Here is a 24,690-nt window from a genome sequence, read left to right as displayed (position 1 = left end):
CTTTTCGGGTCTGCAGGCTTCTTCAAAATCTCCCTTTTAACGTGTCTGAGTAGCTGGATTGCATATGACACTGGATTTCCTTGGCTGGAGTGTCCGATGTGTGATTTGGTCTTAATAAGCAGCTGATGGCAAGTGGGGGCATGGTGCTGGGGGGGGGGGCTGTTTTACTGTTCCCCTCTCCATAGCACTATTTCGCCTGTCAAAACCTCTCCCTATCCCAGCTACTTTAAGCCCTGGCTGAGGGGGGGATGGGATGCACCCGTGTCGTGCCTTATTTTTCCTTACTGGGGCATTAAGCAGCCTATGTGAGGTATTTTCAACAAGGGAAGATCACCATGTCCACAGGCCCCTAATCCATATCAGGCCTTCCTCACAGGCTGCAGTTATGAAACTCTAATGATACGGATAATTTAACCTTGAGAAGGAAGGAACAGAGCCAGGCGAACGGTCAGCCAGAAAGCACCTAGAATTCCTTCCAATATATCCCAGCCTTGCCAGCAGGAACAGTATAATGTGAGAATTCCCTGCTCTCTCTATAGCCCAGCAGTCGTATTTTATCCAAGCACTTCAGCTCCTTGCATAAGCTGAAGCAGGTTCAGATTTCATCCCCTGCTGATTTGCACCTTCTCTCTAGATAAAGATGCAGCAGCTTGTGGGCAGGTAAAGGTACCCTGAAGACAACAACATTCACATTCTTGCAATGCTGATAAAATCACTGTCTGCAAATGGCCATGGTAGGAAGAAAATGTTACTGATGTAAAAATTGGTTTTGGATATCTCTCTTTTAAAATTACTGGTTTATTTGCTGGTAATAAAGTACCAACTGGCTATACAATTTTTAAAACAAAGATTTTAAGAAGAGGTGGTTCAATTTTATTCATTAGAAAGTTGCTGAGGAACAGGAATGCAAAACCCAAAACCGCAAACAAGGAAATGTGGGTAATGCCAATCACTTTGCACATTCATCAACAGAAGGGAGGGACCATACCTCCATGAGAGGGCATATGGTTTGCTTGTATAGGAATCTAAGTTGAATCCCTCCACCAGCTCCAGTAAAACTCTCTCAGGTAGCTGGGCACCACCTTGCTACCTCCAGCCTTGGAAAGCTACTGCCAGCCAGAATAGATAATGGTTGTTTTGAATGGGTCAACTGTCCTGACTTTTTATAAGTCAGATTCATATGTTTATCCTCCCCCTCCCTTTGCCTCATGTCTGCAAATCAATTTTATTTGGCCCCATATGAGCACTGTGGTTGCTATTGTACTGTGTAAATCTTTCAAGTATAAGGGTTGTTAATGTTTAGTGTGCTGTTATATTGGCTCCATGTATCAGATCTCTGTCTGCTCTGGATACAGGAATTGGGGGTTACTTTCATTCTAAGCTTGAAAATGAAGCAATTGTGCTGTAACTTTCTTAATGGTCTCTGTCTACACAAGTGTTCCTCTCATATTTGGAGCTGTGTTCCTCTCAAAATACACAATCTCCTTACTGAGCAATTTCCCTCAACCAGGGCTGGTGGTATGTTCGCCAGAGGAATGTACAGAAGTCCTTGCATGCTACACATTCATGCAATCTTCTGCTTTGCTTAACTGTGCAGTGAATCAAAATAAAAAGATATTAATTATGCTTTCATTGGGAGTAGTTTGCTTCTCATCTGTGGGACTATGGGATGGGGGAATGGAGCCAGTTAGGGCTCATTATACATCTATGATTACGAGGAAAGGAGGCCAGAAGGTTAATTACAATTGATGACAGTGCCAGAAAAGGTGTTGGCAGTGTCTCTTTATCTGGAGAGCAGGAAGGTGAAGAGCTTGCCTTACCCAGGCAAGTGATTTCAGGGCGGAGGTGTGTGAGTGAGAAGAAGTCACAGCCCTATTGACTAGTCTAGGTATTGATTCAAAAAGCAGGGACCAAGCAGCTCCTCCTTCCAGTTTCTGCTTGTCAATTTCTCACTCCAAGTCTGCTGCCTTATTTCCATCTTCTGCCTCTTCCCAGTTTCTACTGCACCAAGTTTCTGCTGGGCAGAGGCAGGGGAAATGAGAAAGAGAGCTCATTGGCGAGAGCACTTACAGTCCCTAGAGGAAGCAGTTCCCTTCTGTTGTTTATCCATATATCTTACCCCTGTTTTGCCCCTGGCAGTTGTACAAATAAACACTTCGTTTTTTTCCCTCATCCACGCATCCTCAGAGGGATATTTCCATATTTGTGCAATTAACATTGGCTTGGATATTGTTCCCCTTTAGGGGCAGTTTTTATTATTTAAAATTGATTAAAGATTCTGCAATTTAATACATTTTTATTTTTATTTTATATTGACCCTGTTATATCCATTGTACACACGAGGTCGGTCTTCTTTGTTCAACCTTTTTGATCACCAGGGTTACTTTTGATAAACCTAATGTTTGTAAACTCTTGACATTTTCATATACATGTTAGGGCTGGTAACACTTCTCTTTGCTTAAGCAAATCAGATGTGGCTGTGAGGTTGCACTCTCTTTCCTTCACCCTCCGGGAGAATGAATTTTCTCCATAGTTCTTAAACACAGTTATTACATTGGCAATGATGCTAATTGTGGTTGTGACTAGCCAGAAAGTCGGGCTTTCCAATCCTGGTTAAGTAGGAACTCTGATTAGTTTTAACTGTGTTAATGTTGGTCCTAATATAATGCTTACCTGCAATTAAGGCTGAGGGGGAAATTTGCACTGTAGAAGGGAGGAGATGGGAGAGGGAATGGAGAGTCCTGTGGCTTGCTCCTGAATGTTTTACTATGCTTAAGTAATTAGGTACATTAGGCATGTGTGGGGCTATGACTGTACTACGAGTCAAATGCAGTATCCCTTAATAAATTAGAAATGTGTGTGATTGTTATTGTTACACATGATAACATATCCATAGTTTGTATGCTATTTCCACCTACATGACATACTTGCTGTATTTGAAATTTAGTGTATTCATAGTGATCCCAGAGTCCAGAAGACTAATTGACTCTGTGAATACTTTACCCTCCTTCATTAACAGTGAGCTTCCAGTCTGTTGGAGAGTGCAGTGGAAGGGAATTATAAAGTAACAATTGGAGTATACAGCCCCTTCTGCACTGGGCCAAAACTCCTTACTTTCCCTGAAGTCAAACCGAAAGGCATGGAATCGGCTTGTATGTGGCCGTTCGTACCTCTCCTGTGTGGTCGGTGTAGTACCTCTTTTTTAGTCCACACTGTGCTAAAATGAGTTAGGATCGTGAGGGCTTGCATTGTCATCATGGATGTTGTCATTTGTGGTGTCACAGCGCTAGCCCTTCCCGTTTTTTCCTGCATGTGCTGAATTGATGCATTGCTGGAGAACTGGACCAACCTATTTCTTGGATTTCAGCCCCTCCACCCCTCTGTTTGTTGATCCCGATTTGCTGATTTGCCTGTGCTCTTCTATTTCCTTTTAAGGAACTCCACATGTGATTGACTGTGAAAATTGCCTATTGGCCAGCTAAACAGTGGAAACAATAGAGGAAGTGGAGGGTGGTGATTCGCGCATGTTCTTGGATCACTCGCATGAACAAAGAAATATTCTTTCCCAGAAATAAAGAGAAATAATATTTTTAAAGGAATTTTATTTTGAAGTGATCATCTTAACAGAGCAGCGATGCATCACTGGCAAAGCTCTGTTCCTGCTTCCTTCTTTGTTGCCCCAAGCATCTGTTTCTCCACCATGGAAAATAAAAAGAGAATCTAAAGCTCGATATTAAAATCTTTATTTCTGATACCCAACTATTTAGTCCCCTATACAATATTCCCACCTTTGTCAAAGCCAAAAGAATAAAAAGCGAACTTTCAAACCAGTGATTTATCTATCCTGCACTGGAGTTGAAGTTTTTTTTTAGAAAAAGAGGAAAGAGGAGGGGGTGGAAAAGAGGGGAGAGGGAGTAGCTAGGTAAACAAGAGTAGCCAATCAGAATGCATTGAGGTGGCAGGGGAGCAGGGGGAGAGAGTGGAGTAGCAAAAAAATGGAATAAAGAGTATGCACAAGAAAATAGCCAACTGCAAAGTGGATTTTTTTAAAAAGTCAGAGTATAAGCACTCCCAGGAAAGCTATGGAAGAGCCACACAGTGGCCGAAGTGACTACTCATGGCAGGAAATCGGGTGCATATGGTCACGGAAAAAATGCTGCAGTATAGGAACTGACGAAATTGGCCTGTGCAGAAGGGGTTTATAATGTAGATTGGAGGAGTTCATGCGGCCCAGATCAGATTCTGGTGTGTCCAGGTATAGTGATCATTCCTAAGCCTTGAAGTTTGCAAAGATTCCTGTTTTATATTTTAAGTAGCATAATCTGATATTGTAGGGCATGCCTAATTTGCACAGATGTAATTTAAACTCCCCTGCTTTCCCAAGCCGTATTAGATGTCACTATCTTGGAGATCTTGTCCATGGACTGTGTTTGAGACATTGACTGCACTCAGTTCAAGAGAGAAACAAAAATATTAGAACTGTAGGTTGCATATATTAGTGAGTGTGCATGCTACAGTAAAATAACTCATTGTCCAACATGAAATCTAGAGGAAAAGAAACTATTCATGAAAACATGAAAACAAATGAGAGAAATTAACTCTCTTGATCATTTCTTGCAATGTAGACTTCAGCTTTTTTTAATTCTAGCAATGGAACTACAGAAGCAAGTGTTAGTTTTAATACTCAGCCATTGAAAAGAGAATGTCCTTGTAATTTTTTATATTTAGTGTATTTTTTATCCTTCCTCCAAGGGCTCAGGGCAGCATATATGATGCCCCCCCTCCATTTTATCCTCACAACAACTATGTGAGGTAGTTTATGCTGAGTGACAGTAATTGTCCTAACATAATCCAGTAAGTTTCATGGCAGGTGGGGATTTGAATCTGGGTTTTTGTAGCCCCAGTCCCAACACTATATCACACTAGCTCACCGAAACGGATTCTTTTGCAAGCATTGCAAGTGTTCCTTCTCACTCAACCTCTTATGCTTAATAAGTTAAAACTTTGTTAAGTAAAAAGAGGTAGCAATAGAATTTGTTACCTTAAAAGAACCAGACCCTGAGTAGAAGAACATAGGTGATGAGTATGTGGGAACTGAGATGGAACACCTAGTCTCCTCTTCTTAATGGGTCCGTACCTTTCTTCCTCATCAACTTTCCTACCTGACTGAATTTGCAGTTTGTCAGAGCATGATTAATAGTGTAATAATCTCTCTTAACAAGGACTTAGAAATTAATAGAGGACTATCTCTAAAAGTGCTCCTTCCAGATCCTGCTGTGATTAATAAGGCCTGGCTAAATTGAGAGTCAAGACAAGTCAGAGAATGTGAAATTTCTGCTTCATTTTAAGTGTTAATTCTTAACATAAACCCAATGGTTATTTTTCTAGGTTATGGTGCCACTCTTGGCAAACCAGAAGAACCATCACGGCTGGCCACATGTACTGTCTCAGGATATCATCCGACACATCTACAGCCTGGAAAGCAGCGTGTTTGTGGTTTCTGGTCAAGTAAAAGGCAAAACTTTACTGCCTCTTCCTGCCGGCTCTGAAAGAGATAAATATATAGATTTTGACAATGAGGAAATGTAAGTTTTTTCTAAAGATACTGAATCCATGTATTTCTTGGATTCCTGGCTTTGTCCTATGAAGCAGCTAATTGATCTTTTGCTGCATTATAGGACTTTCCCACATACTCAACTTATTCCTGATTTTCTTAGCAGTTGATCCCCAAGCACTGGAATCAGTTTGTGTATGGTTCTTCCACACGCCTGCCATTTCTTTGCATTTTTACAGTTGTGGAGTTGGTTTATTTTGTTCTGCATGTGCCCTAATAGGATTTTCAAGCGACAGTGCAGTCATCATCGGTAACATCATCGATGATGTCACAACAACACCCTCCCTTTTAAATGCTCATGCTTATAACATGATATCGATATAGAGGTTGAGTTTTAAAAAAGATCGAAAGTGAACACATAGGGGGCAACTCTACCACCCATACTCAAGGCCTCCACCGGTCCAAACCAGACAGCCCTATCTGGGCTGACCCAGAACTAGATGGCAGAGGCTGGCACCGGCAGGACAAACCGACTTTTGTTGGGATAGAGCCCGGAGCAGCAGTGGCTATGTGATTTTCAAACCGTGCTGCGTTTTCTGGCATCAGAAGTGGCCACCCCATTCCTTTTTGAGCTGTTTGCAGTTTTTTAAAAAAATCATTTTCATAATTTTCTATCAACCTACCATTGTAACAATACAGTCAGCAGATTCTCTGAATTCCCAGCTTCCGTTAAAAAAAAAGGTAAGTGTCTAGCCCATTCCATTGAGAGGATATGTCTCTGCAACAGAAGGGGCTAGAGACTTACTTAAAAAAAAAGATAGCTGAGAATTCAAAGAATCTACTGCATGTATTGTTACAATGGTAGGTTGATAGAATACTATGAAAACTATTTTTTAAAAGACAAAACAAAACTAGAATAGTGGGGGAGGGAGGAAGAGAAGAAGTGGTTTGATGATGACAAATGTCCAGTTATCAAAAAGTGGATTGGAGGTAGGTGGGAGTGGGTGGAACAAACAAAACCAAAAGAAACTCTACAGGTGAGGAAAAAAATCACTCAAAATTGGCTTCTAGAAAAATATTGAGGTAAATGTAGTCTCAAAAGAACTGGAAAAACCCTGGGAGAAAGCAAAAAAAACCCTGAAGTGAAAACTAAAGGCAAGAAAATGTCTGTAGAAATCAAGGGATGAATTGAAGCAGTACGGGCCCAGAACCAATAGGAACCCACCCACCCCTGAAAAACCTCATATATATATTTTTTAATATATATATATTTATTTCAATTATTAACAAAACTGTTTACAATATGAAATACAACATGGGTAAATTGTTAAAAACTACATAACAGAGAAGGGTAAAACATGGAAAGACAAATTCAAGTTGAATGATCTGATATATTTTGGATTATAGATTCAGGATTGTTTGGTATATTTTATTGGGAGGATATAGATTTTCTTTAGAAATGTATTCAAAAAAAGGGAACCATTTTTCCATAAAATGTGTTGTTTGGGGGAAATTTTCAGCTTGATAGATTCCATCATTGATTTTTTCAAATAAAAAATGGTCCCATATTTTAGAATACCAACTGGTAATTGTTGGTACGGTATGTGATTTCCATTTTAAAGCAATTAAATTTTTTGCTGCCATTAAGAAGACATTGATGAGGTCTCGTCGAATTGGTGGGATCTCTATATCATCCCATTGATTCAGAAATATCAGCTCAGGTTTCTTTGGTATTTTATAGCCAGTTAACAAAAAGATTTGGTGCAAAATTGTATTCCAGAATTCTTCTATGTAATGACATTTCCACCAGCAATGTATATATGATCCTGTATCCCCACATCCTTTCCAACATAAAGATGAACTGTGAGAGTAAATAGCTGCTAATTTTTTGGGTGTAAGATACCATCTTGTTAATATCTTATAGGACTGTAGTTTAATATTAATTGTTGATGAATTAAATATTTTAGAGGACCATAATATTTCCCATTGTTCTTTTGATAATATTTTGTCACAGTCTTGGTGCCATTTTGACTGATATGTTAAGGTTTTAAGTTTAAGGTTTTGTAGCAAAATATTATAAATTTTGGAGATTACTCCTTTATTTGAAAGGCCTTTCCTATCTATAATTTGTTCAAATGCAGTCTTTGGTTGTTTCATAATGTCCTTTAAGTTTATAAAAACCTCATATGATGATTTGTTTCTACCTATTAAAGCCATGATATATGTTATGTATTTTAACTAACTGTGAATATTTTCTGTAATAGATTTGCCTTCAGTGCCCCAAATGTTCTCTTTTCAATGATTAGATACAAAGTGGAAGCTACTTTCTGGATCATTCCTTATTGCTCAAGGTTTTCTTCAAAGCATAAACAGTTATGATGGTCAGTGCAGCTGACAGCGTGAAAGTGAAACAGTTGTTCCTGGGCGATTTATTTTAAAACATCTTCATCAAATAGTAGAGGGAGAGTGGATGAATGATATCGCGTATGATTAAAAATAACATAAGCTATGTCAGTAGGTGTGAAATCTAAACTGAACCAAAGTCTGTGGCAAGTCAGATTATAATTTTATAGATCTGTCTCCTTATCCAGAACCCTCAAATGGGAAACAAAGTTAAAGTGGTGATATTTTTGCTTCCCGCAGTATCGAGCTAGTGGATAAATCTATTGTGCATGCAATCGAGTCAGCAGTTATTGAATGGAGTTACCAGATACAGGGAGTTTTGAAAAGAGAGTCATCAGAGCCTCTTTTGGAAGGCCAACATCCCAATCCAAAGGTGGAGCTGGATTTTTGGAAAAGCAGGTAAATGGTTAGCCTCATCACTGAAGGTGTAAATAGACTAGCCAGATCTACCGTTACTCAAGATCTGCTGCATGAGTAACCCATAGGTTCAACATTGATCCTACTCCAAGTAGAATAAAAGCACTTATTCCTGTTGACTGCACTGGAGACACTGGACAGGACCTCAGGTGCCTTTCGGCTTATGGGGAAATATTAGCTAGGGAAATAGAATCCCAGTCTGAACTATTGAATTATACAGCATCTTCCGTTTTGCTTAACACAAGAAACCTCTTTTGTTCCATGCAATCAACTTGAACAGGGGAATATCCTGGGTAGGATCCCATAGAGGAATTCTGCTTAATGAAAGGGGGTGATTTACACTGACCCCCCTCATTCAGTTCCTGGAGAGATTAGTTCCCTGTTTCCCAGCAGCAGCATTTTGGGGTGGTATTTTGTGCTGCGGCAGGAAGGGGGAGGTGACTTGTGCTCTGCAGACAGAAATTCTTCCATCATCAGAAATATTTGGTAGCACTGGCATCCAAGCCCCTTTGCACTTGTTTGTAGGAATGCCGTGGTTTTGCAGCAAGAATGTTTCTTGTTGAATTGGAATGGAATGCTATTTTTTTTGCTCACAGTGTCATTATCTTGGTTGTGCCCTAGATGTGAGGATCTGCAGTGCATTTACAGACAGCTGAAAACCAAGAGGGTTTTGACTATGGTAGGTTTGCTAGACCAAGTGCAGAGCACCTACTTCCCAGCCTTCAGGTCAATGTTCAGAGATGTAGAAGCAGGTGAGATTTTGGAAGTTCATGTCTCAGTGTTTAAGAATGGATCACTAACCCTTATGAGGGTGCCCTGGAGAGTAACTTGGAAAGTTTAACTTGTGCAAGTTGTGGCTGCTTGTCTGTCGGTTGCTGTGGGAGACTGCAGTTCTTGACACCGATTTTAAAAAGACTTTCTGTATTTTTCCAGGATGAGTTCACTGTGTTAGTGCTTACCTATAAAGCCCTTCATTATTATTATCTATTAACTGTTTTTATCCTGCACTTTCACTAAAGAACTTAGGGCAGCATTTGTTGTTCTCCCCTCCTCCATTTTATTCTCACAACAATTCTGCGAGGTAGGTTAGGCAGAGAACGAGCAACTGTTCCAAGGTCACCCAGCAAGAGTGAACCTGGGGCTCCTAGTCCAACCCCACTATAACCACAATAGCTCTCAGTGTCCTGAAACTTGGGACCTACAAACTTGAAGGGCCACCTCTCTGTATATGAGTTCACATACTGTCTTAGGTCCTCAGACTAGTTCACTGATGGTCTAATTGAAAGATGGTGATTTCCTCAGGAAGAGTGAGAATCTTCTTGGCTCTGGCTCTCTACTAGAGAAGGCCCCACGAACAGCAATACAAACAAAAAAACCCCACAAACAGCCCAATCTGCTGTTCGCGAACAAGCTGTTCATGAGGCCCCATTCTAAACGAACAGGTGGTTGTTGCAAGCCTCGTTCGTTGCTGTTCATCAAGCCAGACAGTCTGGCACCTGCAATCAATTCCCTTAGTGATGTAGGCAGGGATTGTCTGAACTGTCTGAACTCCTGCTGTTGCCCTGGAAACCCCAATCTAAGCCCAATTTAGCTTGATAGGCAGGTCTTACTTCCGAGTTCCAAATTTGTTACAAGAGAGTAAAGACCATGGGGGAGGGGGGGCTTCCAGCTCTGGCTAGTCTTTGCAGACAGTGGAGAGGGGGAGAGAGCTGCTGTTGGCATTTTGATAGAGAGACAGGGAGAGTGCATTGGAGCTTGAATTTTCTTTGGGTGTGGTGGGATATGGATCTACCCCTTCAGGTTCCAGGGCTGCTGCCAGGCTCTGGGGCAAAGCTATTATTTATTATTGGTACCTTTCCTGGTGCCTGCTCAGGTCACATCTCTGGGAGTGGTGCGGTAGGGATCTTGACCAAACTTGGATGATGGCTGGAGGAGAGCCTGCTGGCCCCTACGAACAGCCAACAACAAACATGTTCGTGAACAGGGTCATGTTCATGGTTGTTCGTGAGTCCCTGTTCGTGGATGGCAACGAACAACTAACATCATGTTCGGGTTTTTTTTTTTCTCTTCGTTGCCTATCTCTACTCTTTACATGGCTCCCTGTTGAGGTCCTTAAGGCCCTTTCCTTGTTTATTTTCAGGAGTCAATGCAAAACTCTGACCTTTCAGGGAACTTTGGGTGGAATGTGCTGCTCCTGCTGCTGCTGAATGGGGAATTGGAACAGCCCCATGGAGTGATTGCGTGGAGTGATTGCGGCTATCATAATCTGTTGTGTATTTTAAATATGTGTATCATCTGTTGGTGATATTTGATGTAATGTTGCCACTACTTAAAATAAATGCCCAGAAAGACTGGATATAGAAGTTTTAAACAAACAAATAAGCGAACATTTTCTGTTTGGCTTTCTGGATGGCATCTGCATCAGATCCTGACGAATTAGTGGAGGTTTGTGGCAGAAAGGCTACAGGCTGAAGGAAGAATCGTTGTAATAGACAGCAAGCCAAACCCATATAGACTGCATTGATTAAATCCATTAAAATAGCCTGTGTGGAATTTAATCCCCACTAGTGTACCTGAAACAGTGAATGTTCAACTCTGTATTGGATTCTTGCTAATGCTATGTCTTATAAACTTATAATTATTTACCTTATGGCATTGTTTATGGAACTTCCTTGATGTTGACTGTACTAATTTCACACTGTCTAATCTGCCTTGAGTCTCAGTGAGAAAGGCGGACTATAAATGACATAAATAAAATAAATAATAATAAATAAATAAATGTTCAAGGAATGCATATAGCTTTTCAAAGGGCTTTGAAGAACTACAGAAATCACAAATCTGCACTCTCACAAGTAGGAAGCTATGCCATATTCTCTTTTAAAGTCTGTAGGTGTGTTTGTAGTTTCTTAAATAAAATATCCAAGTTCCTCTAATTTTTAAAATTCAGCTTTTACCTAATCATGCGCAATTCTAAGCCAAAGGAAGCTTCTGTGTACTAGGCAGTTTAATTCCAAATACATTTGCTTGGAAGGAAGTCCCATTGAATTAAATAGAATTTATTTTCAAGTGAGTGTACTTAAAATTATACTTTGAGGAATGTGTAGGTCTCAAAACCTCTTAGGTGAAACGCTTTTATTTGCTTTCAAAAATCACAGCATTGGTTGAAGCCCGAGATATAAACCTGCATCTAAAGCCTCTCCAGCGCCCTCTAGAAGAAATAGAGAATGTAGAGTTTAATGAAGTGAAGCTGCTGCTAACCCGTATTCTTCACGTGGTGTGCTTTATTTGGGCTACATCAAAATATTACCGCACACCTGCAAGGATAATCGTGCTGCTTCAAGAAATCTGCAGTCTCCTTATCCAGCAGGTAAGCCATGCTGGTTCTACCCTTTGCTCCACAGCCTTTCTTGGAAAATGGAGGAAGTTCTCTGCCAATCATACGCCAAGGGCCTCCGTTATAAGGATGCCAAATTAACATTTTGGGTTCTACACATTAAATTATGAATTTTGTCAGTGGGAACTTCTCTAAGACTTCATCCTAAGGCTTTTCTTGATCTTAGCTAGTGCTTGTACCTCCTATTGCAGCTGTTTCAATGCAGCAGTAACTAAGCAGAAAGGGATCTTGAAAATGTGGAGTAGCATGGTGTGGGAGAATCTCCGTTTTGCACCACTTGATGTATCAGGGTGACCTCAAAGCTGAATAGCTATACCTAAGGCTATACACCCAGAGAGAGAGTTCCTGTTTTTTTTCTACAACCCTTGCCAAGTTTGGGAAGTTTAATTATATGAATATTACTTTTTTTGTGGAAAGAAGGGCCTTTCCCCCCCTAACATATTTATAGACTTAATTTAGTTATTTAGTGAAATAGGCTTGGGGGTCTGTTTATGCAGAACTATTTGGGCAGGGGCTGCAGAAAAGCTAAAACAACATTGTGTGTTTCTTATAACACTTTAATTGGCCCTTCTTCTAAGGAACTCGGTGTGGCATACATAATGCTCACCCCCTCTGGTTCACAAAACTTCTGTAAGGGAAGTTAAGCAGAGGAATACTGAAACACCTGTAATAACTTACAGTGAAATCCTAAGCAAAATTACTCCAGTCGGAGTAACTCTGCTTAGGATTTCACTGTTAGCGTGCTTAATGGCTGAGTAGGAGATTGGAAGCCAGTTTTCCTTTTTCAAAATCCAACACTGTCTTCTGTACGTTAGTGATTCATGAGTGCTATTTAACCATGAAAATTTACAGCGTTGACAGAAATAGAGGTTGTGCCTTATTTAGAAAATTGCTGTTTCCTTGAATTGTATTGCTGTGTCTTTCTAAAGCAGTGTATTTTGAGTTGTTTCTTATACTTCTGGATTTGAGGGAGTTTCTTCCATAGGAATTTTTATAAAATTCCTATATTTTATAAGATAAAATTAAAGAGACAGAGATCTTTTTTTCATGTGTGACCATCTGTCATCCATTTTCCACTATATGTTTGTGTGTGTGCACAAACGTTTGAGTCTTATTTCCTGTCATTCTGTTATGTTGTGCAGCAAATCTGATGAATCAATGATTTTTCCAAATGACAGAAACCAAAGATCAGATGGGAAATTAGGGGAGGGCCTGTGGTTCAGCAAAACAGCTTCTGCTTTGCATGCAGATGGTCTCGGGTTCAATCTCTGATGTCTCCAGTTAAAAGGACCAGGCAGTAGGTGACATGAATGACCTCTGCTGAGGTTCTGGAAACCCAGTCTGAGCAGACAATACTGACCTTGATGGACTGCACTATAAGGCAGTTTCATGTGTGTGATTTAATTGCCTCAAATGATGAAATAATGTCTTTGTGTGCTTTTCTTGTTTCCTTACTCTGCCTATCTAGGCTAGGAATTATCTCAATCCAGAAGATCTGCTGAAAGGAGAACCAGAAGAAAGTTTGGGCAGAGTGCATTGTACTTTGGATATTTTCAACTATTTCAAGCAGACCTTTGAAGAAAGAAGAGAAAATCTCAGCACTTATTTTCAGCCAGGCCAAGAGGTGAAAGAATGGGATTTCCCTTCCATAATGGTTTTTGCACAATTGGATAACTTTCTAGAACGACTCCATTTAGTAAATGTAAGTAGAAGGTCATGAAATATGATGAAGAAGAGTTACTTGGGCGGAATAACGTATACTTTTTTTGTAAGCCATTCCACTTGCAGGCATGTCCCCCTCACTCTTTGCCTTAAGGTTTAAACATTGGACTAAAAGGTACCCCAAAGGGTCAGTATATTGTGGTGTCTAGAGTGACAGATTTACAGTGCAATCTTAAGCAGAGTTACATCCTTCTAAGTCGGTTGAAGTCAGCGGGCTTAGAAGGGTTTAACTCTTGTTTAGGATTGTACTGTTAGGCTGGAATGACCCTGCTCAGCCATGAATCTTATGGGTGTTCTTGGATCCGTTGTTCAGCCATACCTACCTCACAAGGTTGATGTGATGGGATAAATTCCATGATCTAAGCTACTTAGATAAATGGTGAATCCAGGTTTGGTAAGTAAATTATGGTTTAAAGCACTTGCCAAGTTTACAGTCACAGTGTTCTTGAATTCCCAAGTATTTTCTTCACTATTGCAGTTTCTTGCTATGAGAGAGCTACGGAGATTTCTGAGCATTAGCAGCGACTCTTTTTCTGAAGTGTAGGCTTTCTCATCCTTCATGTTATCTTCTAGTGATACTGACGGTTGTTCTGATAAAATGGGACTGGATGCAGATTAGAAGATCCTGCTAGCGGTGCGGTGTGGTGCGGTGTGTATTTATAGGGCATGCTTCCCACAGTTAATCGAGATCTGCTTTGTTCTTATGAAAGCGTTTGTTCTTATGTTTTTTACTTTGACAGTTTAGGCATGAACCAATCCCCCAGGCTCAGCTTCTTTTGTTGGAAATAGTGTTGCTCTCTCCTAGCTCAAAATCCTTAAAAATTGAAGAACTTTTAAGTACTAGCATGGGTCATACGGCATTTCTTAAACAACATCATTTAATTCTGAGCTTGATATTGGTATCAAGCAGCCATTTCCTGAGGGTGTTGCTAATGGGCTTTGTGGCATAAGGATGGGTAGGCTGTAATATTTCATATACACAGTTAAACAGGATGTGACTATAGAATTCAACTATTAATAGTAAAATGTTGGCCTATACAAATATTAAAAACTAAATGCTATATAATGTTATACTAAGCACTTATAATGTTGTTCTAAAAGTAAGGAGCATGTTTAAAATTGATTCATTTTCAGAAATTTTTAAATGGCTTCACTGGAACATGAAGCCAGGCATGGCGAGGTGGGAGGGAATCATGTGTTGGTACAGTGTTCTAAGCAACATGTATCTTGTGTGATGTGCAGCTATCTTAGTGAATCCATGATTCCCTCGATCTGCTACACAGAGTGATGGTGCTTAGTATAGCTGTATGGGGCTTAGGGTGATTGCACAAAAATGGAGGGCTTTTTTCTGGGAAAAGAGGTGGTGGAACTCAGTGGGTTGCCCTCAGAGAAAATGGTCACATGTGGCGCGTGGTGTGGAGGGCAATCTAAATTTCCCTCTGTCTGGAGATCAGGGGGCGGTGCCACCAGCCATGTGACCCTTTTCAAAAGGTTCCGGAACTCCGTTCCACCGTGTTCCAGCTGAAAAAAAGCCCTGGATATGATACACTGAAGCATGAAATCTGGATTGTTATAAAAACTTACAATTGATTTGAAATTGATATTCCAGGTGGTTATGGGGTGTTCCAAGTCTGACTTTCAAATGGATATGAATTTCACTGTAGCATGTAGTGAAGAATTCAGAAAAATGATTAAGCGATACTTGGTACACCACCCAAGAGAAAGGTTTTGTAATTATTTGGGATTCCATGTCTCTGAATCAAGAATACACAATGAAGAGATACTGTTTCAAATACAGATTTTTCTGGACCGAAAAATCTTAATTCTCCCCTCTCCGCCCCCACACCAGTATTACTTCAGCAGGTGCAGACTAAGCTGTTAAAAGGCTAGTCTGCAAGATTCCTCAAAAAGTCTAGTCTGCAAGATTACTCAAGATATACATATTTTATACATCTACTTCTTGTTAACAGTTTATTTAAAAAGAAGAGTCTTTTTTCCTTTTGCCAAATTTTCCTTTAGCTTAAGCAGTCACAACTCCTTCAGCCGTGTTAGTCTGTAGTTCAAAAGCAGAGTGGAAAAAAACCATCCGGGATTAAAGAGACAGAAATATAATCTCTTTAAAGTGCTAGTGCTACCAAATTCATATACATTTACAACGTGCAAATTCATACAAGTCCAAAGATCGTGTTTTAAATACAAAATACAAGGTTCTAAGAACGCATGATCATTGTGTCTGCATCACTCTCTGGGTTCTATGAGGAAATGGACATTGAAATAATTAGTCTCCATATGGTGATCCTTTGTCTGCCCCTGAGGAAGTCGGAAGACGAAATCTGGCATTGCAGCCGGCCCCCAGTTTGGGCTACTACCCTTCAGGATCTCTTATATGGAATACTGAAGAAAACCTATAAGCCAGGAAGAAGCACTAAATGAGACTTGAACTTTGTTAAAAGCACAGTACTTACCTATTTATTGGACTCGGTGTTGGCATCCTGCTTCCTTGGAATGTATGGGAGGGGAATGTGTGGTTCTTAGAACCTTGTATTTTGTATTTAAAATATGGTCTTTGGACTTGTTGTATGAATTTGCACATTGTAAATGTATATGAATTTGGTAGCACTAGCACTTTAAAGAGATTATATTTCTGTCTCTTTAACCCTGGGTGGTTTTTTTCCACTCTGCTTTTGAACTGTTGCTCTGGGATTTGCCCTGTTTGTTTGCTATACATGTGTTAGTCTGCAGTAGCAAAATAGTAAAGAGTCCAGTAGCACCTTTAAGACTAACCAACTTTATTGAAGCATAAGCTTTTGAGAGCCACAGCTCTGTTCGTCAGATATGTCTGATGAAGAGAGCTGTGGCTCTCAAAAGCTTGTGCTACAATAAAGTTGGTTAGTCTTAAAGGTGCTACTGGACTCTTTACTATTTTGCAAACAGTAATAGCGAATCCAAACCTGTTATGGGTGAAGGGAAGGAAACAGTCTTTAGTGTGTTGCATCCAGCATGGTGCATTATTGTATTCTTTGTTAAGTCTCTTGTTGTGACTCCTTGTCAGAAGTGAGTGTCCTGCTGGGTATGTATATACGAACGTGCAAGTGCTTTCAGAAATTGTTTCACATATGCATAATTGGAAAGTTTTTGGTCCACAAAAGTGCATGTTTGTTCCTGCTTTCCTGACTGAAGGCAGTAGAGGCATATTACATACTGCTGGCATGTGCTCCAGTTCAGCTGAAAAATGGCTTCAATTAAAACATTTTGGTCTCTGTCTCAGAGGACAGCATTCTAGTTGAATACAAAGTAATATTGATCGGAAGTTACTGCATTTTTATACACCCCTTTAATTAACCTTGTGGAAAACACAGCAATCATCAATGCCTTTTAAAAGCTGTATTGATATTTACTTCCTAAGAAGCCTTATTGGAAAACTAAATTATTGTAGCCGATGTAGCTTCTGACATAATAAGAGAAATGCCAACAGAGATGTTTGCAATTATATTTCATAATAAGAACTATATGACTGTTAGAGAACACACTAGTTGCAGCAAAAAGTAGCTGTTTTTGCACAACATGCTTCTTTCTCTTTTACCTTGCATATGTACTTGATTCAGAGCAGGGCAATAATGAGAGCCATACGAACAGTGGTTGTTGTGGAGAGCCATACGAACAGTGTTTCATTTTTTTTGTTTTCCAAGCATCAGTAAATAAATAAAGATTTTATTTGTATCTATATACATTTTAGTCAAATCATGTTTAAAAAACAGTTAAATTAAGGGCTAACCTAGTACTGACAGAGGCATTTTTTTTTTTACTGTAAATGGAGTTAGCTGAGGGAAGCTTACCTCACTGCAGTTTTTGGGCTGAAGATTTGTTCTTCCAGTCTAGCTTATCTCCGATATCGGAGCTGGGCTGGAGGAAAAAAGTTTCAAACAACAGAGTACAATGCAGCAAGAAAGGGACGGGAGCAGGTTTTAGCTCCTGTCATTGTTGTGCTGCATTTACAGTAAAAAACCCTTGTCCTCCCCCCCCCCCCGCCCCGATTACAGTTGTCTTGAACTTCATGAACATGATGTGGCTAGGGTTGTGACTAGACATGAGCACGAACAGAAAAAAAACCCCTGAACATGGTGTTCGTTGTTCGTTGCCATCCACGAACAATGAACAACGAACATTGACAAACATGACCTGTACACGAACATGTTCGTTGTTTGTTGTTTGTGGGGGCCAGCAGGCCCTCCTCCAGCCATCAAGATCCCTACTGCACCACTCCCAGAAACCCTACCTGAGCAGGCAGCAGGAAAAGTACCAATAAATAATAGCTTGGCCCCAGAGCCTGGCAGCAGCCCTGGAACCTGAAGGGGTAGATCCCTACCGCACCACTCCCAGAAACCTTACCTGAGCAGGCAGCAGGAAAGGTACCAGTAATAAATAATAGCTTGGCCCAGAGCCTGGCAGCAGCCCTTGAACTTGAAGAGGTAGATCCCTATCCCACCGCACACAAAGAAAATTCAAGCTCCAATGCACTCTCTCTGCCTCTCTATCAAAATGCCAACAGCAACTGTCTGTCCCTCACTGTCTGCAAAACCAGAGCTGGGAGCCCCCCTCCCCCCTGCTCTTTGCTTCCTTGTAACAAATTTGGAGCTCCACACTGGAAAGGAAGACCTGCCTATCAAGCTAAATTGGGCTTAGATTGGGGTTTCCAGGGCAACAGCAGGAGTTCAGACAGAGTTCAGGCAGTCCCTGCCTCCGGTTGCCAAGGGAATTGATTGCAGGTGCCAGATTGTCTGGCTTGGCGAACAGCAAGGAACAGCAACAGATGAGGCTTGCAACAACCACCTGTTCGTTTAAAATGGGGCCTCATGAACAGCTTGTTCGTGAACAGCTGATTGGGCTGTTCCTAGCTTTTTAAAGTTCATATTGCTGTTTGTGCCCATCTCTAGTTGTGACACCCAACATGTGGAAAAAATGATCACTTCTTTGACTTAGGAACTGCTTTAATTCTGTCCAGATCTGGTCTGGCCTAGTTTTTGGGAAACTGCTTGGATATTATCTGTGAATTCTCCTTGTCTATAGGACCTTCTGGTTACTGCTTTGGACATAGAGAAGCTGGAGAAACTGGAATTCAGTGGCATAAAAGGGAAATCTCTGAGCCAGCAGGTGCTGAGCATGTATGAAGAATTCCAAGAGGTCTATAAAGTATTTTCAGATCGTACATATGACTGTCTGGATGAGGCCAGTATGGTAGGTGGTTTGGGTGCCATGAATAATATAACTTTTTTTAGTATGCTGTTGTCACTAGAAGGTTTCAGGAGCCTAACTGACTTAAAGAGTTTGGGGTTTGGAAACAGCAATTGGATCTTGTGATCCATCAGTGGAGGATACTGATGGATAGTGATCCTCCCCAGCAGACCTTTCTGATCCCAGGGAAGTTGCTTCCTAGGATCACAGAATCCATATGGATTAATAGTCAGTGCCACAGGGTTTCGTACAGGAGAAGGTAGCTAAATTGCCCTTCTGCCTGTTGTGCCAGCAGAGCTGGTGCTTGTGGAAGATGGAGGAAGGGCCCGTTTTGTTCCCTTTCCTCTTCTCAGTACAGTTCTAGAACCCATGTAGCTGTTTGTTCACATGGGTCCCATTACATCAGATAATCAGCTTTTCCGGGATTGGAAGGGACTGCTGGGATGGGTGTCTTGGGAAGGGTACCTGATCCTTGTTTTTATGGTTCACAAGATCTGATTCAGTTGTAGTAAAATCTGCTCTGTGCGGTGTGACACTGATTCATTTAATCATTGCTTGGATCCTTTAGGAGTTTGAAGATGATGTGTATGACTTTAAAGAGAAAGTGGAAGATATGGACCGGCGGCTGGGGGCCATTTTTGGCCAGGCATTTGATGATGCAGCTAGTGTGGAGCATGCATTCAAGGTGTGCGTTTGTTACTGCAATACGCAGGAAATGTAGGCTATTTGTAAAGCCTTTTATTACAAAAGGGGTGCATGTTTATCGTCTTTTATACTGAATACAAGAAGCTGCCTTATGCTGAGTCAATACATTGGTCTATCAAAGTCAATATTTTCTATTCTGGTTTTCCAAGGTCTCGAGGTCTTTCACTATGCCTGCTACCCAATTTTTTTAGCTGGAGATGCCAGGGACTCAAATCTGAGAGAGGATTCTCTGTCAACTGAGCCATGGCCCCATCCCATTTCTTCCTAATTCCATTAAGCTTTTATACCTTTACACACCTTTTATCATTTGAATTAGCCTTTAACTTAAGCAATGTAAATGGGTGTGGCTTTTACCTGGATAATTGTTCTGTGAAGGAATATACTTGCTTCTGATTGGACTCACGAGAGGCCAGAAGAACCCTGCAGCTACCCCAGATTTTCACTTGGCAACGTGTCCCTTCCCCTCATTCCTCAAAGGTGCTAATTACAAACTGTGTAACCACCAATGTCACCAATGACTCTTAGGAGTATTTCTTGCCAGATGGAATCATCTGTCTAAACACTCTGTACCTGCATTGTCATTTAGAGGCTCCACCTAGTTGCTACGTCTCCTGCTACCCTTCTGTAAGCAAGTGCGGGGTGATCTGTCACAATTGCACTTTAGAGTGATCATGATGCAGGGATAGTGAGCTTTTCTGCTGTGCTTCCCCTATACCACACTTCAGATAGCTAGACTGATTAGGCATGGTGACTTTCCAGAGATCGAGAGTTCAAAATATAAGGAGGTTCAGTAAAGGAGTAAAATAATTCACATGTTCCATTCAAGCTTTTGGGTTTAGTTAGCAAGGAAACAAAGAAAAGGTGAAAATACCCAGTCCTCTTTCCCTTCTTTAGGTACTTCGTAACAGATATTTGATTTAGGACAGGTGGGCTTTTTTTGAAGTTGCTGTAAGTTAGAGTTTATCATTATCTTAGATCCCCAAATCGGGACTCCTCTCCATTGTTCCTTGCCTTGTGGACAAGATGGCGTCACTTGGTGAAAGCTTTGTTGATCATGGCTTATGCATGTCTGAAGAGCTGCCCCAAAATGGAAGAGACCCTCTTCCTAACCTCTGTCCTCTCTACATTTTGGGGTGGCCTTTGGAAGGAAGTTTTTTCCTTGTATTATTTTAGCCTTCCCAGTTTTATCACTTTAGGTGTGACTTAATAGCAGGGGATGGGGCAGCATAATTAGAGATTGAATGCTCTGTGCCTGGAGCTTGATGGCTCTTATTTGCACCCCTCCTTCCTTCTGTCAGCTATCATTCTTCAGCAAGGCTCCTGTCCATGAACAAAGAACAGTCATGATAATTGAAACATTGGGGTGAATTCTTGGGTGGAAGGGTGTTTTTCCACATCTTCTTTGGGTTTTAGTAGGCTCAAAGGTGGGATATAAATGTAACAATAAATAAAGATAAGCTCCTAGAAATTCCTCCCTGGGAAAGAACTATCCTCAAGAAAACTTTTAACTCATGGTATGTTGCTGTGTGGCATATATGACTAACGCTTCTCCAGGGTGTTTCTTATAGAGGAAGGGGGAGAGAAGTTTGATTTCCAGGGTCTGGATTTCTCTCACAGGAAGAACACTAAAACATCACATTGAGGATTGAAGGACAAACTTAAATATGTTGCTGACAGGCAAGATGCGTTTATGTTTATAATGGTGCAGGTGTCTTTGTTTAAACTGTACATGCAACAGATGCAATGCTGCTACAAGTGCACCTTTAGCAAGCCAACGCAACCCCAGCCTGGGCAGCAGCCCTCTGGCATCTTAACACTGGAGACTCCAGTTTTAAGCAAGTTGAGTGCATGAAGAATTACATGGATAGTTCTTCTTGCTTGACAGTGAGAGGTGTGTAGATGTGGAACAGCAAGTCGTAAAGGAAAGAAGAATTAAAAAAACAATGAAAGAAATCTCTCTTATTAATGTAATGGAAATAATTGTACATTTTGGTTATTCTAGAAATATGTATGTGATGAAAAGGGTTGCTGTCTCTTATTGACTGGGGCACATACAACAAGTCATGGAAGTTTCCTGTTTTTCCTATGTGTTAGCTGTTAGACATATTTGGAAGCCTTCTGGAACGGCCATTAATAGCAGCAGATGTGTATGCCAAATATCATCTTCTGATAACAATATTTGACAAAGACCTGGATGATGCTAAATTGATCTACCTGGAACATATTCAAGAGGAAGCAGAACTAGGTAAATACTATCAGATTCAAAGTAGCTTAGCATTTTGTAAACAGAATGCCTTTAAAAGGCAAGCAAGCAAATGAAACATGATTCTAAGAAGCATATTTTAATATTTAAAATTCATCTTGTAAATTCCGCCCCCCCCTTTAATATTTCAGCAATTCCCTCTAGCTTAAAAAAAGCAAGCAAACACGGTTATAAAATAATCATCATTATGACAATATTTGGTCATTTATTTGGGTTTCAGTCATTTTTGTAATTTTAGGAGGGAGCTATGGAGTACCTGGCTCTGTGCAACCCACTCCTGGATTTTTGTTGTAGGTCCCATTGGAGGTAGGTCAGGGCACTTGAGAGTTAGGGTAATCAGTTTTTTAGACTCCCTTGGTACTAATTTTAACAGTGTCCCACAGTTCTTTACTCTTCTATATAACTGCTTATAGAAGGGAAAGGAGATGGATGCCTCAAATGAATTTTCTCTCTAAGACTGTTTTTGCACAGGCAGTTCTTTCCACTTTTGGTCCCATACCTCTTTGGGTTTTCTTTTGAATTCTGGATGCTAAACTCCCCATTCAGATTTTAATGTGGCATTTCAAGGGTTCTCTTCTGAATTTTCTGCTGGCACTTTTTCTGAAAATTTGGAAGAGAACTCTTGAAATGCTACATTGAAATCTGAAGCGGGGAATTTAGCATCCAGGATTCAGAAGAAGGCTTGAAGAGGTATGGAGCCAAAGCGGCAAGAATTGCCCGTGCAAAAAAGGCCTTAGTATAACGTGAAGCTGTTGAACTGCTGAAGAGCATTTGAATGAACTTCTCCTCCTAGTCCATACAATGTTTAAAAAACCTTCCTGTACATGGTAGCATATCATCAAGCAGAAATGTAGGCTAAAACTCTTCTCCCATTGGCTTTCCATGTGCAATTAATTTGCGGGGGAGGGGTTTGGGATGGAGCATTTAAATGTGATCCTCCACCTTTGACAGTCTTAAAGCTCTACTGCTGTCCATTTTGATTGGCTGTTATACGCCATGAAATCTTGTTGGCTCAATTTTATGTGGCAACAAACTGATTTGCAGTCCCTACTTCAGACTGAATTTGTTCTTCAGGTTATCCACCTGTACACAGAAATATGCCGTTGGTTGCTGGAGGAATTCGCTGGGCTCGGGAACTAAGAGATCGGATCCAGATTCCGTTTAGTAACTTCAAGAATCTCCCACATCTGTCAGTATCTTTATTGCACATAAGTCATCGTCTAAAATAACAGTATTCTTCTGTGAATCAGCTTGTTGCCCTGTTTTTAGTGTTAATTGAAATATTGGATCTAAAAATTAAGTGGAAATATTGTCTCCATCTATATAATCATTCAGAAACTGTTTCTTTGCCTGCCCTAGTCTCACATTTTTCTGTACATGTCATTCTGTCGAAACTGGCCAAGATGCAAAGAGGCAGCCCACATGTGGTAGATGAGCTTTGGGGAGGGAAATGGGGCACAATCGTCCTCCCTCCCTCTTATGACAGTGGACAGCTTGCTCCATCAGCAGCAGAAGATTTCTCTTCCTTTTCTAAGCCTCCTGGTCCTCATAACATTTTGCCCATGATGCACCCCCGAATCACTGCATTGGTTTTTCCATGGCCTTGGGGGACTGCTGGAGGAAAGGGAAGGCAGAGAAAGATCTGCTTCTGCAATTGCCTTGAACTTATCTCTTCATAGGGTTTAACCCAATATGCCTAAATGTTCTAAGCATGTTCAGCAGGACTAGAGCTATGTTGCTTCTGAATGCACACTGCTGTCCATTACACAGTTAAGTCTGGGGACAAGGATGTTCAACAAAGGAAACTGTGAAAACCAGGAATTTATATGTTTTGCAATATTTTGCTAGTTGCTTGAAGTATGGCTTAAAGTGGCCATGGTCATATACATCCTAGTTAATTATTACTCTGTTATGCTCAGCAAAGTTTGAGGCATTTCTTCTGTTTAAGGAGCTTTCCTGCTGCATAAGAGGTTCTTCATCTAGTGGAAAAGTCACTTCCAGGGGAGGAAGTGTGGTTGGTGGGCACGTGGAACAGGGCTATGAGCTATGACTCACCAGGGCATAGAATTCTCTGCCTCACAAGGCTCATCGGGACAACTCCCTCAACTTTTCAGAGATTTGTCAAGACCTTCTTATTCCAGAAGTTTTTAGTGTAGGGGCCCCAACCTTGTTGAGCCTGTGGGTATTCTTGGATTTTGACATTGTTGGAAGTGAAGAACTTTCCACTGTCTTTTAGTCTCAGGTTTCAGAGGAGGAATATGAGAGAGTCAGCAAGAGAGAGAGGTCAAGGACTTGTACATCCTTCTTTTCTGCTATCCTGATACTATCCCTTTGAAATGTGAATTGCTACCCGTAAGGGCTTCCTTCCTTCTGGCTTCATCTTCTTCTCTCCAACTTGCAGCCATGAGGGCAAGACATGTTTCCTGCATCTCTGTCTATCTTGAGTTAGATAAATAGCTTAGAATCCTCTTTCTTCTTCCCTATCCTAAGTGAAATTCCTTACGATAAAGGACTCTTATTTCTTGCTAAAGATAAAGCTACCTACAGGCAAGCTTATTTATCTCAACAACACATATGCCTACACTTTGTTGCACCCACTAGGCTATTCTGTCCATCAAAGAACAGGTAGTGGGTACCACTACAAAACAGTCAGTGTGTATGTGCTCCTCCACAGTCAACCCCGGAATGGCTGTCATGGGGCAGATTCTGGTCACAAAATGTTGGAAGGTTCTAAACCAATAATCTTTCCAGGATTTAAGCAGCTGTTTCCAAATGGATATTACCAGAAGGTACAAAGTTGATATCTGTCTGGTTCTTCTGAAGCATGTCTTGCTCCACTGAGCCAGGTTTGCCTGCCTTTCGACAGATTGTTGGATTTATTGCTGATTTTATCACTGTTGAATTTGACTGCTTTTATTGGCTCTGAGAATTTGTACTAGTTTTAATTTTTCAACTGATGGTTATTATTGTTTTAATGGTATTTTAGGTTTCGGTTAGCTG

General features: G+C 40.8%; 1 protein-coding gene across 1 annotated transcript in view; it reads left to right on the top strand.

The window, feature by feature from the left end:
- LOC129327573 (dynein axonemal heavy chain 9-like) overlaps window positions 1-24,690 on the top strand; it is a 262,554-nt gene that overhangs the window by 1,161 nt on the left and 236,703 nt on the right. Inside the window, exons 2-10 of the mRNA XM_054976327.1 lie at window positions 5,389-5,585; window positions 8,198-8,356; window positions 8,996-9,126; window positions 11,530-11,741; window positions 13,237-13,470; window positions 18,558-18,725; window positions 19,291-19,407; window positions 21,522-21,672; window positions 22,765-22,879. Coding sequence (XP_054832302.1) covers window positions 5,389-5,585; window positions 8,198-8,356; window positions 8,996-9,126; window positions 11,530-11,741; window positions 13,237-13,470; window positions 18,558-18,725; window positions 19,291-19,407; window positions 21,522-21,672; window positions 22,765-22,879 — 1,484 coding nt within the window. The remainder of the gene's footprint in view (window positions 1-5,388; window positions 5,586-8,197; window positions 8,357-8,995; window positions 9,127-11,529; window positions 11,742-13,236; window positions 13,471-18,557; window positions 18,726-19,290; window positions 19,408-21,521; window positions 21,673-22,764; window positions 22,880-24,690) is intronic.

This window comes from Eublepharis macularius, chromosome 4, assembly GCF_028583425.1.
Source record: "Eublepharis macularius isolate TG4126 chromosome 4, MPM_Emac_v1.0, whole genome shotgun sequence".
Lineage (NCBI taxonomy): Eukaryota > Metazoa > Chordata > Lepidosauria > Squamata > Eublepharidae > Eublepharis > Eublepharis macularius.
The sequence above is the reverse complement of the archived record's forward strand: the minus strand, read 5'-3'. Positions and strand labels throughout refer to the sequence as shown.